The 20,905-nt window shown below is 40.6% G+C and overlaps 2 protein-coding genes across 3 annotated transcripts; both read left to right on the forward strand.

Moving 5' to 3' along the window:
• Nucleotides 1-7,756: 7,756 nt before the first annotated feature.
• On the forward strand, nucleotides 7,757-16,563 carry azin1b (antizyme inhibitor 1b). Of its 2 annotated transcripts, none has more exons than XM_048230053.1 (12): nucleotides 7,757-8,070; nucleotides 9,139-9,282; nucleotides 10,018-10,196; nucleotides 10,484-10,657; nucleotides 10,849-11,021; nucleotides 11,276-11,404; nucleotides 11,766-11,847; nucleotides 12,047-12,121; nucleotides 12,245-12,410; nucleotides 12,599-12,720; nucleotides 14,986-15,203; nucleotides 15,320-16,563. In XM_048230053.1, exons 3-12 carry the CDS (start codon nucleotides 10,095-10,097, stop codon nucleotides 15,381-15,383), a joined length of 1,305 nt encoding a protein of 434 aa, XP_048086010.1. In that variant the 5' UTR covers nucleotides 7,757-8,070; nucleotides 9,139-9,282; nucleotides 10,018-10,094; the 3' UTR covers nucleotides 15,384-16,563. The 2 variants fall into 2 exon arrangements, with proteins under 2 accessions (XP_048086010.1, XP_048086009.1); XM_048230052.1 differs by having other exon boundaries at nucleotides 7,757-7,953.
• A 309-nt stretch (nucleotides 16,564-16,872) lies between these two features.
• Nucleotides 16,873-20,647, forward strand: rrm2b (ribonucleotide reductase M2 b). Its single transcript, XM_048229608.1, has 9 exons — nucleotides 16,873-17,075; nucleotides 17,534-17,701; nucleotides 17,786-17,902; nucleotides 18,321-18,454; nucleotides 18,815-18,909; nucleotides 19,399-19,532; nucleotides 19,627-19,731; nucleotides 19,871-19,984; nucleotides 20,329-20,647. The coding sequence occupies exons 1-9, from the start codon at nucleotides 17,025-17,027 to the stop codon at nucleotides 20,482-20,484; spliced, it is 1,074 nt and encodes a 357-aa protein (XP_048085565.1). The 5' UTR covers nucleotides 16,873-17,024; the 3' UTR covers nucleotides 20,485-20,647.
• The last annotated feature ends 258 nt before the right edge of the window (nucleotides 20,648-20,905 follow it).

Raw genomic sequence — 20,905 nt, forward strand, 5'->3', positions numbered from 1 at the left:
TAATATCAATTGAAATACCATTGAAATCGCATTGATCTTTAGTTTGGTTGTAATTTCAACGTTGTTTCAATATTCATTTTAATTGAAATACCATTGAAATTCCGTTGATCTGTAGTTGGAATTTCAACATTGCTTCATTATTAATAGAGGGTGCAAAATGTTATAGGATCAATGTTGAAGTGCGACGTTGACTCAATGATTTTAACATTGACAAAATAATGTTGATTTAACATAGATTCAATGAGTAATTGCTATCTGGGCACTTTCTGCCACTGATGTTTAAAATCTAAAATCCATGACATGGCACTTAATGGGGGTGCTAAATTTCAGAACTTTGCATGTTGTTTTATAGGTTTTTACAGAAAATGCAATATAGTATAAAAGTAAGATTAATATGGAAGAAACACAATGGGTTCCTACTCAGCTTGGCTGCTTGGACCCCAATGTACGAAAACGTACAGTCACAATTGGGTGCGTAAGCAGCATCACTGCTTGTTCCATAATACGAAAGTAACACAATTGTTTTCCTTAGCAGTTTCACTCCTTGGCCCCCAATAATAAGTATTGTCCCGAACCAGCTTTACGGCTTGGTCCCCAAATAGGCCCTAGAGAAGGTTAAAAACACAGATTAGTCTCTAATTAGCCCACAGTTCTTATAGTGGCAAGGTTGACAATATTTAAAAATAGTTACATTTGGTAGAAAAAAATAGCCTATAAAGTTAAACCCAATAATGTAGGCTAATAAGCTTCCATTAATGGAATAAATACATGGCAAGTTATATCAGGTTTGATTACATTTTTGATGGAGGAGATTTTTTATTAGGCTACATTATTGGGAGTTTCTACAGCAGGAACCAAACGCTTGTCAGCCTAGAGGGCTAACATCCCCACCAAGTTATATGTGCTCAAGTGTTGTGAGGTCCGACAAAAAAAACCCTCTTACAAAACATACATGCGCTATACTAGTGGCAGTCATTAACATTATTAACCCTTGAAAGGTGTTTATATTTCTGTTACACAGCCAGCCATGTTCCCTGGTCTGGTGGACCCACCACATTATTAGGCTAATTAATTGGGGGCCAAGCAGCGAAGCTGCGTGGCAACCCATAGTGATTCTAGCTTTTCCTATTATTTATGACCGCTGCTAGCGAAGCTAGCGAAGCGGTCATATAGGGATTGTCAAAGTTTTTTTTTTTTTTTTTTTTTTCCCGTCATCTACTTCCTGAATTTTTGGTCAACGATACCCGGGACACCGACCTTTTTTTCCCCCCGTCATCTACTTCCTGAATTTTTGGACACCGAACCACCGGGGCACATGAAATTTGGATTTGGTGGGTATATAGCCCCACTAGACTTTTACGGAAAAATCTCGTTTCGTCCCTGGGGGCCATCTGAGGATGTTTATCGGACATGCTTGGTTTTTGCTGCAGGTACCTTAATCTTATAGTATCAATAGGACCTAGGTAATGTTACCGTTAGCGTTGGTTGAGTGATGGAGGCCAATTTGATTGATTGCATTTGTAAAAAACTATAAATGCGGTGATACCAAGCAAATTGATAGCAGCACTGTAATTGTATCTTTCGACTCATTTGCTGCACGTGCTACAAAAATCATTCTGTGCAACGGAAGATTTACCAACGTTACACCGGTCTGATACAGTTTTGCCTATACATGCGTAAGACTGAGACGCCTGTTTATTTTGTTTTAAGTGCGTGCAGGGTGTGAGAGGGGAATCAATGTGCTTTGATCCCAGCTTGGTAGTTGTAGTCTGTGAAATTAAAAGTATGTGTGCGTGAAGTATCCAAACAATGACACCTTCATTTCATTATGGCTGCTTTAGCAACACACCTTAAGCTACTGTGTAGTGGGTCCCATTTAGAAGTGGCTCCTTCATTCGCGCTTTCCTTGACTCATGGAGCTGCGTGAATTTTATTACAACTTTTCGCCCGCGATATGGCAGTTTAAGTTAAACTTGATACTGTAAGGCGTAAGCCATTGGTTTCAAAGGAGATTTTATTTTGTAAAGCCAGCATAGCCTATTGACAATTTATGTTGTAAATAGGCCTACCATATAAGCCTACCTGTAGCTTAGGGAAGCTAACAGCTTTCTATTAGGATCTAGTTTGTTAGTTACAGTCATATAGGTTTAGTCAGATTTTTTGTTTTTTCTTTTTCGTATGCCCAAATTTCCGTCAATGATTCCCGGGACACTGAAAGACCGGGGTACACGAAACTTGGTGTGCATGCAACCCCACATGGATAGCATGGAACCATCGTTTTTTCGTTTTGATCTGTAGCCCCCTCGCTGGACTGGACCCCGCGAAAGGAGGGTAGGGCAGACACAGTTTTCTGTGAATATCTCGAAAACCGTAGGGTTTAGGAGGACCAATTATTTTTTGTATGTTGATCTCAAGGGGCCATGTCAACCCATTCCATAACCACTAATTTCATGTATAGCGCCACCTAGTTAAACACAAAAAAGTAAAAATGAGGTGTTGTAATTGAAGGTATCTGTGACCTAACATAGTCAAAACTGCACGAAATTGGAAGTGTAGGATCATTATGACACCCTCTGTATGCACGCCAAGTTTTGTGGAATTCCGTTCATGGGGGGCCACACAATAAATTAATTTATGTTACTATACACCAACTGGCCTGTAGGTGGCTGGAGACAGTTTTCTGTGAATATCTCGAGAACCGTAGGGCCTAGGAGGTCCACCTTTTTTATGTATGTTGGTCTTAAGGGGGCATGTCAACCCATCCCATTACCACTTATTTCATGTATAGCGCCACCTAGTTAAAAATTCAAAAGCAAAAAATTAGGTGTTTTCATCACAATATCTCTGGCTGACAAGGTCAAAACTGCACGAAATTAAAAGTGTAGGATCATTATGACACCCTCCGAATGCATGCCAAGTTTTGTGTACTTTCATTCATGGGGGGCCTTACAATAAAATAATTTATGTGTACATTTAGTGGCGTACACCAACAAGGATTCGGGACACTGAAAGACCGGGTACACAAAACTTGGTGGGCATGTACCCCACATGGATAGCATGGAATCGTCATTTTTCGTTTTGATCTGTAGCCCCGGCTGGACTGGACCCCCGAAAGGAGGGTGGGGCAGACACAGTTCTCTGTGAATATCTTGAGAGGGCCTGGATGACCATTTTTGTATGTTTGATATTATTTCATGTTAACCCATTTCATGTGCACAAACAGATACACACACACACACACATACATTCACAGTAATCATCATTATGACACATACTCACACAGTAGACATATGTATGCTTACATGCACAGGCACATCGCAGGCACACACACACCCACACACACACACACACACACACACACACACACACACACACACACACACACACACACACCCACACACATAACATAAACATAACACAAACAATCAAGAATTTCTCAGAATTATGAACAGGCAAGATGGAGGTGGGGTTGTATAAAATGAATTTTACATGTGAAATCTATGAACTAATCATGTTTTGGTACTTGTTGTCTAGCAGACCTACTTAATAAAAGCTTAACTCGTGTCACACTGTTCGCCAGCAGCAACATCTTATTTGTTTTCAAGTAGCAGGGAATTCAAGCCAAACCGTTGCAACTCTGCCATCAATCATTATGTTAAGCCCACCTAACGACTCTATACACGATTTCATTGGCCTGATTAAGTTTCGATTTCTGGAGCTCACAAGCCAAAGGAGAGTTGCTAGACTAGCCCTGGCAGCAAATGTAATTTGCGGCCGCTAGGGGCGCGTCTAGATTTCTAGGCTACTTTTCAGCACCAGTAGGCTAATTTCCAGTACCTCTCCTAATTTCTGTGCAGCCGCACACACACACTCAGGCATGCCAAACAAGCATACACAAAAGTTTCAAGAGTGGGGGATGGAGTAAAATATGGAGACAAATTGAAGTGTAATTTATTTTCGCGGAACGGATGTACAGGACTGAGCGGCGGTCATATTTTGTATCGCTATGCGGTACATCTAGTTATTTAACATCTTTCCTCTGCCATTGAAGTCAATGGCAGCCCATAGAACTGTCTGGTGAAAAGTTGTGAAATTTGGCACACTTATTCTACTCATAGCACTGATCACTTTCACCAATGTACAGACCCCAGACCCCAAAACTCTAGCGCCACCAACAGGTCAAAACTCATCAATTTTTAACAACATTAATGCAAGTAGCTCCGCAATACTTGGACCTATGAAGCTGAAACTTGAGCTGATTAAGGCAAAAGGTACGGCCCCACCCACCAATTTCTAACACTTTGCCATGCTTGCTGTAGCGCCACCAACAGGCCAAGGTGCAAACTTTCCAAAAGTTTCACGGGTCTCAAATTTTGTCCGTTTCTCACGAAACTTGACACACATGATCTTCAGACCAAGCCTCACAAAAGTTAGAAGTCAGATTTTTCAATGTCAAAAGTGTCGGCAGGTGAGAGCCAATCAAATATGGCGGCGAAGCCGCCACACAGGAAGTCAGCTCATATCTCTTCAGTGCCTTGACTTATAAATTCCAAACTTGGCACATGCCATCAGGGCATGGCCCTGACCACCTTACACCAAGCATTACATGCCACTAAGTCTTACCCTCTAGCGCCACCAACAGTTCAAATTTTTGAAAGCAAGAAAACCTTCAGAGACCAGACACTTTAACCGATCTTGACAAGAATTGGCACATATGATCTTTAGACAAAGCCCAACAAAAGTTACTGGTCAGATTTTTGACCACTAGGGCGGCGCTAGAGAAACAGGAAATGAACTTGCATGTCAGCAACCCTTTCACAAATCCGAACCAAATTTGGTAGGAGGCGTCAGGGCATGGCGATGATCACGAACACCAATTTCTACACCTTTGGGTCTAAGCCTCTAGCGCCACCAACAGGTCAAAATTTGGTACATGGACTTGGGACACCATCCTGAGGACACGGAAAAACCTTTCGACTTTCGACCACTAGGGGGGCACTAAAGTTACAGGAAATGAGCTAATATCTTGGCAAGGCTTTCAGATATCGGAAGCAAACTTGGATGGAGCAAACTTGGTTCATGGACTCTCGGACCACATCCTAAGGGACCCATCACAATAAATTTAGTCACCATTGACCACAAGGGGTGCTATAATTAGCCACACTTTCTCGTTATCGACACCAAACTTGGTACGTGGGCTTCGGGACCACATCCTGAGGGCCTTAAAATAAATTTTGTCACCAGTGACCACAAGGGGCGCTATAAGTAGCCACACTTTCTCGTATCGACACCAAACTTAGTACGTAGACTCGGGACCACATCCTGAGGAGGCACAATAAATTTAGTCACCGTTGACCACAAGGTGCACTATAATTAGCCACACTTTCTCGTATCAACACCAAACTTAGCACGTAGACTCGGGACCACATCCTGAGGAGGCACAGTACATATAGTAATGTTTGACCACTAGGGCGGCGCTAGAGGAACAGGAAGGGCTGATGCATGTCAGTTGCAGTGCAGTGCAGTTCAGAGACCCTGGGCAATGGGCAAGTGGTGCAGTAGAGACCTTTAGGCAATTGGCAGGCGAAGCAGTTGAGACCTCGGCAATGTCAAATTTATCTGCCATCTCGACGGCTCTATCTGCAAAGAGCTTGGCCCCCTCATTGCTGCTTGGCAGCTATATTTATTACAGTGCATGCAAATGCACTGTATTGTTATTCCACGGGCTTCTTCCGACTTATTATTATTCTTCCAGGCCCTAATTTGACTCGAACCGCTTATCGTAGAAACTTGGTTCAAACTTTGACATGTAGCTCTTGAACCAAATTTTCGTTCTATGACTTTTCATATTTCTATGACTTTTACTTTTTAAGATATTAAATAAAAACTAAACTTTAAAATTCTCCATAGACTTAACATGGCTTTATGACATCATAATTGGCAAGGCTTTCAGATATCGGAAGCAAACTTTTGTGAGACTTATAGGAAATAGAATGCAATCAACTGCACCTGTGCTCTCTCACTGACTGCCTGCAGCAACTTCAATGGAACCTCTTCTCTGTGTCCCTCTCCATTCAACTGAATAGCTCACTTCTCATCCCAACTTTCTTTCACTTCCTTTTCTTTACTTTCTCTCACTTTCTCTGTCTATCTCTCTATTTCTCCCAATTTCAATAACTTTTAACTATTCTTTTTTACTATTTACACATTTTATAGCATGGTAACCACTATAATGATCCTAGCAACAGCTTAGCAACCACCTTAAATACCCTAGCAACAACCTAGCAACCACTTTTATAGCATAGCAACCACTATCATTATCCTAGCAACAGCCTAGCAACCACCTTAAATGCCCTAGCAACAACCTAGCAACCACTTTTATAGCATAGCAACCACTATCATTATCCTAGCAACAGCCTAGCAACCACCTTAAATGCCCTAGCAACAACCTAGCAACCACTTTTATAGCATAGCAGCCACTAAAATTACCCTAGCAACAGCCTAGCAACCACCTAAAGTACCCTAGCAACAACCTAGCAACCACCTAGCAACCACTTTTATAGCATAGCAACCACTTAAGTACCCTAGGAACAACCTAGCAACCTCCTTAAGTACCCTAGCAACAACCTAGCAACCACTTTTATAGCATAGCAACCACTATAATTACCTTAGCAACAGCCTAGCAACCACCTTAACTACCCTAGCAACAACCTAGCAACCACCTAGCAACCACTTGTATAGCATAGCAACCACTATAATTACCCTAGCAACAGCCTAGCAACCACTTTATAGCATAGCAACCACTATAATTACCCTAGCAACCAACCCAGCAACAACTTTGCATGCACTGTATTTCCTTCAGGAAATGCTTTTCTAGTTATTATTATTATTATTATTATTATTATTATTTAAGAGAATTTTAAGACACCCAAAGGTCGCTTCACAAAAGTAGTTTAAAAATACAGACAAAACAAAAAATAGCCAGATAACAGACAGAGTGGCGTACACACACAGTTACTGTAGGCTCAGTAGACATCTGGTTAATTTGCCATTTATGATGATCATATGATCATTTTCGTTTTTTGTGAGAAAACAAGGACATTTTATTATAAAAGGTTAAAAAACAGAAACAAGATTTTTTATCAATATTGGTGCTTATTTCTTAGAACTTAATCAGAACATGTGAAAGTGCTTGAAATGTAACAATTTTGTAATTTTGTGTGGGAATAGCAGGTGCAGAAAGACAATTCCCGCACACAGACACCTAGGCTACACTCTGACACTCAGCACTCAGACTATTGACTCACAGACACAGACAGAGACGCTCAGACACAAACACACACACTCACACACACACACACACACAGCAGGTCCAGTTATGGAGGATGGCACAGTTAAGGTACACCTACAATTATTAGGCCTACACTCAATTATAGGTAATAGTTATGTGGGTGTGTGTAGCCTACCGTCTACCGTGCGCATTGAAAATAAGTTATCTTTTATGTTCTTCACCGAAAATGAGCTAAAGCCAATGAGTTTGAGTCATATAGGCTACCATCATTTTTCTTTTAGCAAACATTATAACGGGTCCCATGCACAGACACGAACACCTTACAAGGGTTAAACGTTTCACCCACAATCACACGGCCGGGGCAGTTTGGTAAAAAAAAAAAAAACGGAAATACATATTTGGTAAGCATTCATCCTGTTGCAGCCACTGGTGGAGGGATTGAGGCTTTACTGGAAGGTTACGCCTCTTTTACACAACGTGAACTCATTCTTCTCTCGACTCAGCTAGTGACAGCACGTTCGTACGACTCCTGCGTTCTTGGCACCAAGCCTTATGGCACTAACGGCTCATTTTCTTTCTTATACCGGTGGCCCCACTACTCTTTAAAAATTCCGCCGAAAAAGAGAAGACGATTTTCCAAAACATTTTGGCCGTTATCTCACGTAAGTATCGTCTAAGGATCTCATCTTGCGTTTCGTCCATGTAAGCGAAGGTTGCTGGAGGGAACGTTCTTACAACATGGCGGACAGAATTACATGAACTAGCGTAAGGTAGTGATGGTAAGCCTAAGGGGTGCTAAGACTGGTTATGTTTTGTGTACCATCTGTTATATTACATTTCAGCTATGCATTGAGATTAGACTGTTGTGTTGTTATTTCACCATGATCAGTACTTTTTTAGCTTTAGTCGTTTGTTTCATACAGTCGTGATGATTTCATAGTGATCAAGCTGTTAGCGATCGCTAACATTAGTTAGCAACAGTAGCTTAGACTAGCTGCTAGCCTATGAATGGCCTCTCCGAATCGTTGCCAACACATTTCTGTTTGATTGATTCGGTGTGGCAAATCCGGGTTACTTGCTTTGAGTTCATGGAAATGGAAATGCAGCTAGTTGTTTTGGTATTCGGATTAAACAATACTTAGTCAGTATGTTGACGTTATGTTCATAACAGTCGCCTATTCATTCTAACTACTGGATGGTGGCTATCTGACATTAGCTATCTGGAGTTGTAATGTTCCATGAAGATATTTCTTCTACCGCCGAAATGCTGTCATGAACTTGCATTTGTCTAATTGTGATATGACATCAACATTTGCACAGAAATCCATTTTGAAAACGTGTGGGTCCTCTATTTAGTAACGTTTCGTGTTCTTAATTTATTGTAACGTTAGTAGGCTTCTTTAAATGTGTGATTGTTGGTTAGCCTGTCTGCCCTTGTGTTGTATTAGCTTACATTCCCTTGATTTACTTTTCTAAATGTTTGCCTCAGTCTCTGACACTGAATGACCAGCACCATCCCAGACCATTAATTTTTAAACCACAGCTCGCAAAGTTACTTAACTTATTGATTTGTGGCGCAGTACATTTAGATCAGACTGTGTCCTGGTTCTTAATGGGAACACAGTGTGTATATATATATATATATATATACTGTAGTAATGTGCCAGTTGGTGTTCATTTTATCTACTGGTCATCTCAGTATTTCAGACTTGACAAGAACAAGTTTGTATACAAATCTAGATTGTTGTTCATGCCGTCAGTGTAGATAAAGGGACTACAAGCTGCTTCTTGGTTTGCACATTGCTTGACTTAAAGTGCTGAAGTTGTTTATGTTTGGCTTCCAACAGGGCTCCATTCTCTCTGTACAAGTGTATAAGCGCTACCCAGAAGGCCTAGGGGAAGTCCTCTACCGCGAGCAGTTTGATTTCAACGCCGAGCCACCTTGGGATCCTAGCTGATAGCGGGAGAGGGCCATCTCCCAACTTGTCCATGTATGTAGTTTTTTATACTCTTGTCATATGGCAAGGATAGTAATTTTCCATGTGTCTATAGATCACTGTGGTGTACATATATTCATTATTTGACCACTGGAAACTAGTGAGGGAATTTGCAGAAAAAAATAGATTATGTAATTTTAATTAAGACACCCCCACCCCCCACGCTTGGAGCTTTTTTTACTCTCGCAATGGACTGGTAAGGCAAGTATGTAGCATAAACTGACGCGCTGCCTGGGGTATATAAGAGCATAATGGTAGCATAAACTGACGCGCTGCCTGGGGTATATAAGAGCATAATGCAAGTTAATTCCATCAAACACTCCATTGTGAGCTGCTGCCAGTGGGATTAGTTCTAATGGGGCAAAATAAACAGGCCCACCCATAAATGGTGCCCCCAAAGCCCATGTTTTCATAGGGGCCTTAGAGAGGCAAGGGTTGTCATCATAGTGATCATGTCATGTGATGTCAGTCCAAGTCTGTAACTTCAGGCAATTTAGTTGCTACTCTGTCTTTGTAAGTTTTGCCGAGAGATGCCATGTCTTAGTCTTAAATGCAACTTTTTGAAAGAGTAACAGTGTGAAATATGATTCAGTTGCCCAAGAGAATAATTTGTAATGGATTATCTGTTAATCAATCATCATGTAATACTAAGCCATGTAAAGTGAGTTTGGTGAGATCTTATTTCTAATATTGTTTGTTGTTGTATTTCCCCTCCTTCCTTTGGTACAGTTTGTTGCATATTTGTAGGACCCAGCAGGCTCGGTAAACTCTCTTTATGATTGTTGGATTTGCGGAATACGGTTGAGATGAAAGGATTTACAGATGAACCGAACTACACCATTGAACTATTGGCAGAAGGAACGACCCTTGAGGATGTCATCGACAACCACATTTATGAGCAAGCTTTGGTGAGAGAACGTCACATGCATGCACAAGCATTTAGTAGAACTAATCCATCAGACCTCTCTGGACTGCTGTGACATTGTTTATCATGTTATCTTACTGGGTGCAAGCCACATTCCACTAAATTGTGGAATTCCTCTCCGAGTTGGCAGAACATCCAGTGCCAAAGTGATGTCCAGTTTTCAGTGCTATACATGAAATGCATTGTATCAGCTTCATGTGAAAATAATTTGTAAGAGACCACAGACAAAACTAATTCTTCTTCCTTGCATGTTTTTTGTGTGACCTGCAGGCTGAAAAGAATGCATTTGTTGTGGCCGACCTTGGGGCCCTGATGCGACGGCACGTCCTGTGGCAGAACACCATGCCCCAGGTTCGGCCCTTCTACCCAGTCCGATGCAACAGCAGCCCCGCTGTTATTGAGGTCTTGGCTGCGCTTGGAGTCGGCTTCATATGCACAAATAAGGTGAGTCTGCCTAGTCTAGCATTTTCTTAGAAGACCAAACCAGAATGCATTGAAAATTTTGTCAGTGTTGGTAGAGTGTGTGCTTTTGGTATTACTCTCGGCCTTTAGCTTTTTGTTGGCCCTGTAGGGAATCAGACAGGGTGTGCATGCAATAGACTGAGACTTTTTTTGTGCTGTTGCTCTCCCCTCAGGCTGAGGCCGCACTAGTGTTGAACCATGAGGTCGCCCCTGAGAACATCATCCTGTCCGGTGCATGCAAACAACTCGCTCACCTCAAATACGCCGCCAAGAATGGAATCAATTACCTGGTGTGTGACAACGAGACTGAATTGTGCAAGATTGCCCGCTCTCACCCCAATGCCAAGTATGTATCTGACTGGTTCCTTCTGGATGTTTACAAATGTTGAACAGTCCTTTGTTTTGTCTCTTGACATGAACTTTAAGCTCTTAATTGAAAGCAAATCATATCTTCAGTATTTCTGTGAAGCACCTTCCAGTATTTCTTGCAGAAAGTATGTTTGCCAGACATAATTTCAAAATTGAACATGGAAGTTAAATGAGGAGTTTGCTGTAATTGGTTGTTATTGCTCTATAACAGGGTTTGTCGTTTGTTTTCAGGCTGCTACTGCAGGTCTCCACGAAGCCCCACACTGAAGAGGCCAGCATGTCTTTTGGCTGCTCCTTGAAGAGCTGTAGGCACCTGTTGGAAATGGCCAAAGAGCTAGGCGTGCAGGTGGTCGGAGTCACGTAAGTCACATCCATGGACTCCCTCTCTTCAGCAGCTTGAGCACTTCAAAATGTTGTTATGTTGTTTGATAAGAAAGACACAGTGGGTATATGGCATTTGAACTTTACTGAGAAATAAATATGGTATGCATTTGAGACCATTTGGAACATGGTATAAAAAAAAATCACATTAGAGTGTTGCCTCCCTTTTTTGAGTGAACCAAACTACTCTGACTGATTATGTTATAGAGGATTGACGATCAGGGCATTTAAACTCGCTTACTCCCACAACATTTTGAGATGAAGACTCTTATATCTTTGCTTCTATTTCAAGCTGTAAAAACTGATGAATAAACAAGTGTCTTTGTTTCTGTTCTTGCAGATTTCAGGTACCAGCTTCTTGCCAGGATCAACAGGACTACACCCATGCCCTGTCAGATGCCCGTTGCGTGTTTGACATGGGGGTGAGTGTACATACTCAAGGAACCCGGAGTGAATCTTCTTAAAGCATCTTGTGCTAATGGGTGTTTAGAACTGTAGAACTGTAATTGAAATTCACCATGCTCTGTAACAGAATGTAACAGAATTTCCATGCTGAATGTTCCAGAGATTCTCTCCTGGAAGTTGGACCTTAAACTTTTATTTTATTTTATTTTATTTCAGGAAGAGCTTGGCTTCGACATGAACATTCTGGATGTAGGTGGTGGCTTCAGTGTTTCTGAAACCCAGCTGAAACAGGTACTTAATACATTATTCAAGAGCTTTAGCACAATATTCTTTTTCCAGGCTTTGCCATGGAAGAGTACCCAGAGGTGTTAACAGTTCTTTCACAGATCTTACTCTTTATATTCTCAAATCCAGGTCCATGCTGCTATGAAACCCCTGCTGGAGGCATATTTCCCACCCATGTCTGGAGTGTGTGTCATTGCAGAACCTGGAAGCTTCTATGTGTCCTCCACTTTCACCCTGGCTGTCAATGTCATTGGCAAACAAGTGGTGGCGAGAGACCAGCAAAACCAGTTTGGGGGTAAATACTGCCCACTGTCTTATCAAAACTGTCATTTTTAGGGATTGAGGTTGGGATTCACACTAAAAGTGGAATGGAAGTGGACAATTATACCTAATGTGTGTAGAACCAGAACCCTTTTGTTGCCTTTGCCATTCCCTTTCACATTTTCCCCATAAAAAAACAATGTTATGATTCTTTTTTTGCAGACAAAGACAAATTGACCCCCAACGATGAGCCGGAATTCCTGTATTACATGAGCGAGGGCGTTTATGGATCGTTCGTGGGAAAATTACTGGGAGGCCCTGTTCCACACCCATCAGTGCATAAGGTGAGAGCCGCTTGTCAAATTCCAAGACGTTCAGAATTCACTTAAAGCAGTCATGGTATGTTGCCTCAGTGAATACAGCTGAAGGTGATGCACAAAGAATTACATCTCTAGATCATCTTTACAGGGTTCCCACGGGAATTTCTATGGTTATTAGCTTTACTGCTTGCTTGAGTAGCCCAACTATTCAATGCCTATTTATTTATCTCCCGCTCTAAAAAAGTAAAAGATCCTTGAACGCTACGCAGGTGCTTTGAAATCATTGGCCGGTATATTGTACTATTCATTATATAGTAAGTCATGGAAATTCAGGTTTTTTGTTAGGAAAAAGTCATGACGTTTTACATTTGACTTAGAGTGGGAACCCTGTCTTTATTATATATTTATCTGAAACCAGTGAAAACGGGTTCTCCTATCTACTTCTGCTTTCTGTAGATTTAGTCCCATGACTTATGTTTCATGTAGCTTAGTTACACTTGCACGTGCTCTCTGTTTTGGACTGTCACATTCATCCTGCAAGCAAGAATTGTAGTCACTAAATTGCTAATAAATCCAGTTAGCATTATCAGCACGCTGTGCAAATTTGTTCAAAACTGTTGCATTCAAGTTGACTGCTAAATTCTTATCATCTTAATCCCAATGTAAATGGAAAAAGTATTTTCCCAGACTCAAAAAGGCCTGTCCCAAGGAGAAAAGGGATCACTTTGTAACTTGTGAAAAACTTGTGTGGATACTGAACAGTCCAACCAGTAGACTATGATGAGGTAGCCAATTGTGTTACTTTGTTTACACTATTTCCAGGCTTCAGCCAATGCTGAAGCAGCAAGAGACCGGTAGAAAGAGCTGGAGCCTAATGTAGCTTAATAGTAACAGCACCTAGGCTACAATATCGGCAAAATGTGCGCTGTCAGCCTGTCATGAATGATCAGAAATATCAGAATTTATTTTTTCTTTTTATATCAGTAGTTTATATTAGAATATGAAAAAAAAATAATAATAATGTATAAATATTATAATAATATTATAGGCTAGTTAGCCCAATATAGCCCCCTTTAAAAAAAAAAAGTATTTAAAAAAAGAAGTCTTACATTTACAGTAATGTCAAAAAAAGTTGTATTCAGACAACTTTTACAGAGAACTTAATCAGTTCTAATGTGAATAAAAGATGAATTGCTCCTAAACTGACATGTCATTCCAAGACAAAAGCAATGACTTAGTCTTTAAGAAACTGTTAAGAAACTTAACAGGGCACAGTTTAACATGTAAAATGAACACTGTTCTCACAACATTAATTGGTTGATTAAACAAACTAACTAGCACAGTCTGCATGTAGCCTGGTTGCAGGTTAAAACATTTAAAATAAACTTTAAAATGCAAACCTAGTCTACCCTATTTTATTTGATGTTGGCCTGAAAAAGTGTCTGTCTCAAGCAAGTGTATTTATTATGACCGCCGCTAGCATAGCTGTAATATAGGGATTGTCAACGTTTTTGAAACTTAAACGCAGTTATACCGAGCAAATTGATAACAGCACTGTAATTGTCTCTTTCGACTGTCATCCCATTCTTTTCTGACCAAACTGACCAGAGCTAAGTTAGTTAGCCACAACGCTGACGTTCGCTAATGCGATGATTTGCTGATGGAAGATATATAGCAGGGCATAGATACCTTTCTACGATGCATCCTAATGCATGCTGTAGATTGTGGTAATGTGGTTATCACAGAACAAAAACCTGACAATAAATTACTGTATATGAAGAGCCTTTCATTAGGAAACTAGATAGTTAGGCCTATTCAAAAACATAATGCCCAACCTTGATCAGAACCTTGTTAAGGAACTGTTAAAAATGACTATCGGCTAATATATCGGTTATCGGTCTTTGAAAAGCTCAAGTATCGAAATCAGTATCGGCCTTCAAAATCCCATATTGGTCAGGTTCTATAGGAGATGGAGACAAAATGGCAAGCGTGATTTATTTTCGCAGAGAGGATGTACAGGACTGAGCGGCGGTCATATTTTGTTCCGCTATGCGGTACATCTAGTTAGCTGATTTGTTCCAACAAATAGGCCACCGCTACTAGGCTATGTTAAGTGTCCTTAAGGCCTTCTTCAAAAATGCCCTGGCTTAGGAGAGAAGCTACTGTATCACTGAATCACTTTGTTTTGACATTGCATGTTATTCATGATCCATGTAGTCAGTGAACATTATTTCAGTTAGCACACTTGTTCCTATGTGGACTGACATTGCTGTGTGTATTGCGGTGTAGACATCCATGGCCCCGGAGGAGCTGCTCTTCTGTAGCAGCCTGTGGGGGCCGTCATGTGACGAGCTGGAGCAGGTGGTGGAGCGCTGCCTGCTGCCTGAGCTGCAGGCTGGGGACTGGCTCATATTCAGCAACATGGGGTCGCTCAGCTACGGGGAGCCCACTACACTCAGCGACACAGACAAGCCACCAGTATACTACACTATTGCTACAGCAGACTGGTACGTGTGTGTTTGGGTGTAGTAGCCAACAAACTGCTTGATGAGTGCTTACAGTGTATATAGTAGTTGTATGTATCGCTATTGCTAATCGGACATTACTTTTTCTGCATTGACAGGTACGACATGCAGGAAGCCGGCATCTGTCTGGACTCCACCATGAAGAATTTCTCATTTGTCTAACACGGCATGTAACACTGCCAAGGCAAAGCCAGCTTAATTTAAATGTGACATTTGTAAGGTCCTCCCACCCATGAGCGACCAAATGATTGGTCTTTCAACATTCCAGCTGTGGGTGAAGCTAAAACAAAGTGGTGTCGCTGGGAACAGAAATGATTTGGTGTGCATACCTCAATTCTCAATGTTCAAAAGATGTTCTGACTTTTTGCATCTGCAAAAAAGGAAGGCCTCCTGGAAAACCCCAACATTCTATAACTACATATGCAACAAAATGGACGACTGTGGAGATGGAATGCCCACTCCTGGGTTTTTTCCTAATCGAATACAGTTTACATAAATGTTTGAGTAATTTAATTTTATTATTATTATTATTATTATTATGAATATATATATTGATTACCTGTTGGCAGTCTTGTAAATCAGTTGTCTGTTCAACACAAGGCAGTTTTATCTGTATTAAGAATCTCATTTGATTTCAAGAGAATTAGAATCATGAATTAACAACTATGTGCTGTGATCATGTGTGTCAGAGAGATAACCATGAACCATAATTTTATTACCTTATCCATCAATGGACGATCACATTTCCCTGGGTTTGTATAATAATGGAGAGGGGAAGGGTGTGGATCGAGGCTCAAACTGCCAAATTGATTCTCAAATACGTTCTAAACACATACAGTGTCTCCATCACCAGTATTTCCCAAGGTAGTGATGCGTTCAGTAGCGCTCCTTGGTTTAGTGTGCTGTGATTGCCATGGTGACCTCAGAAAGGCTCTCGCTACATGACTACTCTCAGTAGATGTTTCTACTGGTACAATGCAAACATCTGGCTGGTCCATTGGGTGGAGGCTTAAGATTGTAACTGTTGAAATATTGTCATAAAATACTTACGTCTTTGTCTAACCAGATTTAAGGTACTTCCACCTATTAACATTTTTAACAGCAACAACAAGCATTTCTCAATGTTAGGTTTTGCATCTCTGTTAAGAGTCCTGTGCAGTTTAATGCCTAGTCAACATAACTGTCCGTCCACTCCACTCTATATTTTATTCCACCCTTTGGTTGAAAAGGTAATAATGTAAATGATTTTTTGGCACCAATGGACCATTGCCTGTTCTTAACTGTAAAATTGTGCTTGTTAATGTAATGAAAGTGATTAATTTAATACATCTCCATGAGTGAACAATTTGCTGTTATGTGTTTTTTAATATCTGCTGAGGTAGGCTATATGCAATGACTTGCTTGCTAGGGGGGGGGGCAAAACAATCGGTTTCTTTTATTTTGCTCGAACAGTTTTAGAGTTTCCAGGCAGCTACAGTGCTACACTCTGGACATGCGCCCCCAGAGTGTAGCGCTGTAGCTGCCTGGCTGCTTTATCAATTGTTTTTGTTGTGTTTTTCGTATACTTGGACAGTACCTCGGTGTCGCTTGTAGCTTCGCTCACTGTATTTTGCCCATCACGAGAAGTAGCCTAGAACTTTCAGTAGGCTAGCCTACTGCATCAAACGCAGTACGCAGAAGCTCCGACTGTTCCTCCCGATTTGCATCGCGTACTTGTACCGATGGAGGGCGCTCTTCGTTTCATAATTTTGTGTAATCATGGCTGACCGCGACTGAACGAAGTGTCAGAAAGGAAGCAGCAGTATGGAATACACACATATTATGAACAACCAGACGGATATTCAACAATATAAGGTAATGTTTGGTGTTTTCATAGTAGGCCTAGCCCTAAATGAAGGCTGCGTGCGGCATTTCCCTGTATCTTATGTTGTCAGTGAGTGAGCCGACTTCGAGTTTGTGTAATCCAAAAACAGCAAGGTAACAAAGAAACGAATGTAGCCTAGTAAAATGTTGATCACTAATTAACCTCCATGATTAATATTGTGTTTTTCAAGAGTAGGCCTAATGTGTTAACCCAAAAAACATCGCCGAATTAAGTCACTATTATCTATAACGACAGATCGAATGACGACCTTTGCATAATGTAACATCCAGATACGAATTGTGCATTCTTCCGAGTTTGCTAGTAGCCTACCTAGCTTACTTAATACAGTTAACATTTGTATTTTGCAATTATTGATCTTTATGCAATTATTGAGCTTATGATTTCGGCTCGCCGCTGGATGTAATGAATGTTCTCTTTTTAAAAACAGAACGGAAACACTGTCAAGGACATGAATAAAATACCTCAAATCACAGACACCGAAGATGAACCATTACTGAAAGAAAATCCAAGACGATTTGTCATTTTTCCTATCCAGTATCCCGACGTCTGGAAGATGTACAAGCAGGCTCAGGCATCATTCTGGACAGTGGAGGAAGTAAGATTTCAGCCTGACACCCAGTGGTCAACTCAAAAGTGGTGTAGCTAGCCTGTGCTAATGTGATGTCATGTGTTTTTGCAGGTAGATTTATCCAAAGATCTGGCACACTGGGACAATCTGAAGCCAGATGAGAAACACTTCATATCTCATGTGTTGGCTTTCTTTGCTGCAAGCGACGGCATAGTCAATGAGAATCTTGTGAGCCCCTTACTTTTTTCTGGATTTCTCTAGTTTCTGTACAATGGGAGGTTGTGTTTGCTGCTGTCAGGTTTCATTCACAGCATATCTGCAATTGTCAGTTGGCATAATAAACAAACACACCTCTCATTCCATACAAACCTTTCCGGTGGTTTAACATTTTATATCTGACATTTTGACCAGGTTCATGACAGGTCTCGTCTCATTAAAAGGTCCCTTCTCTCGCTTTTGCAATCCTAACATTACTGGGTAACATGATGCTGTAGAAACAAATATTCTACCACTTCCTCCCTCTCCACTGTCCTACAAACAGGAGGGTGTCTTTAAATACTCATAAATACTTTGCTACAGTAGTAGTACATGTAGTTGTATGTAGTAGACAAGACTGATAATCATGTCTTTTCCATCTGTCTGACAGGTACAGAGGTTCAGTCAAGAAGTGCAGATCCCTGAGGTCTGCTCTTTCTACGGGTTCCAGATCTTTATTGAGAATGTCCACTCTGAGATGTATAGCTTGCTCATCAACACATACATCAGGGACCTGAAAGAGAGGTAAGACAACACAAAGCTCTCAATCTGAGTTCTTAAACCTAAAAATGGCATGAATATAATGGGCGATAAGGTAGGCAATTGGTATAACAAATAGTCTGACATGACTAGTAACACCAGCCTTAATGTTTGTTGGGAAACAGTAAGTCTAAATCATGTCAACTGAATCTCACTAAATACGGTAACTCAACATTGCATTCTTATAAAGTTATTGTCTTGCTGACAGGTGTCAGGTGTAATGTGTTTCAGTTAGCGTTGAAAACCACAGAGGAAAGCCTGACGTTTGAAATGATAGGCCTATCACATTATCTGCTAGAAAGGCCTCGAAGTTCATTCTCTCTATCCACTTCTCTCCTGTTGCAGGGACCACTTATTCAACGCTGTCCAGACTATGCCTTGTGTGAGAAGGAAAGCAGATTGGGCTTTGCAGTGGATTTCAGATATAAGATCAACCTTTGGTGTGTAGCAAAGTACACAATAAATGCTCTTAAGTCTGATGTAATGTAATCGTTATATGTTTACTCATGATTTAAATTGAAGCCCTTGACAAAACACATGTTCCTTAGCACTGTGTTCACCATCTGGATTTATCAATAGGTACAAATTAATCTCAAGTGTGCCGATTTATTATCTAAGGTCTGGGTTTAACCCTATAGGTTAAAGCTGACTTCATGGAGGGTTACAACAAAACTGTAAAACTTTGTTTTAAAAATTCTGGTATTTTCTTTAAATATCTAAAACTTTACCTCCCCTCTGAGTGTGCAAAGTAGGCTAATTGTATAGGCTCTGGAACGTATGGTTGAAGTAATAAATTGAAAGTTTCCTTAACATATTAAAATGAATTATACTGACCTCATGAGGTGACCACCATTTCTCCATCATCTTTCTGACAGATAACTAAAGCCTTTTATGGGGGTCATCACGTAAAGGTTTTTTGTTGTTGGCAGGGGAGAGACTTGTGGCATTTGCAGCAGTGGAGGGCATCTTTTTCTCTGGGTCCTTTGCCGCCATCTACTGGCTGAAGAAGAGAGGTCTGCTGCCTGGACTCACCTATTCCAACGAACTCATTAGTAGAGATGAAGTAAGGATGGCACTCTGAGAAAATTTGCATTAAGAATCTTGTTATTGATAACAGGAAAGCTGTCACTGATTTGTAACACACTGTTATTTCCTAGGGTCTGCACTGCAATTTTGCCTGCCTGCTCTACACCTACCTGGTGAAGAAACCTTCGGAGGACAGGGTGAAAGACATCATTACCAAAGCTGTCACCATAGAGCAGGTATGTGAGGTGTGCACAAATGTGCATGTTTGTACCTTTCAAAAGAGTTGTGGAACTAAATAAAACTAAGCCTTAGAAGAAATGGAAATGAATAACGAGTTATTTTGCATGTAACAAAGTATACTTCATATCTTTGTAGGAGTTCTTGACAGAGGCTTTACCTGTGGATCTCATTGGGATGAACTGTAATCTGATGAAGCAATATATTGAGTTTGTGGCTGACCGGCTGCTTGTAGACCTGGGAGTGCATAAAGTGAGTATACAGGATACATACAGCATACGGTTTTTGCTATATTTCATGAATCTTAAGCATTTTGCATTTCATTTGTATTCCCTCTGCCTCATGGGTCTCATTAGTCATGGGTCTCACTCTCACTTCTGGTCATTAATTAGTATGTTTTTGCAAACTAACAAGTGATGCACAAGAATGACTGGAAGTATTAAAAAAAACATGTTGGAATGTCTTAAATAGAGCTAAGAAGTAATGTACTGCAAATCATGCACATCTAGAAGCACTATAAAGGGAGAGAAAAAACCATAACGTTTTGATTTTGCCTTTGGTTAATGTGTGTTTTCTCCTAAAAAATATTTTTAAAGGTATATCAGTCAGAAAACCCTTTTGACTTCATGGAGTCAATCTCATTGGAGGGGAAGACTAACTTCTTTGAGAAGCGGGTCGCTGAATACCAAAGATTTGGTGTGATGTCAAATAGTGTGATGGACTGTGAGTTCACCCTGGATGCTGATTTTTAATGCTGCCAGTATTTGCTACAGAGCTATTTATTTTGTTTTTATTTAAAATGATGGAACATCAAAAAAGGAAAAAGCTATCAAATACTAAGAGGTCAAAGAATGGTTTGCCATAAATAGTGTGTGCGCGTGCGTGTGTGTGTGTGTGTGTGTGTGTGTGTGTGTGTGTGTGTGTGTGTGTGTGTGTTTTGTATTAAACTTGTCTTAAAAAAGTTTTACTTCTCTGGTTTTTCATGTTGGCACTAACTGTGAACACTTTTAACATCTATAAACCATCACATTTCCCAAATGTAGTTTAACAGTGTGAAGCATATATGGCAGGCATACATAAAATCAGTAATCCTCGCAGCCAGTTATACTTCATTCAGACAGACTTCAAAGACTGTTTATTAGTGAGTGTTTATTTAGCCTAATGTTTAGGTGT

The sequence above is a fragment of the Alosa alosa genome, chromosome 20 (assembly GCF_017589495.1).
Source record: "Alosa alosa isolate M-15738 ecotype Scorff River chromosome 20, AALO_Geno_1.1, whole genome shotgun sequence".
NCBI lineage: Eukaryota > Metazoa > Chordata > Actinopteri > Clupeiformes > Clupeidae > Alosa > Alosa alosa.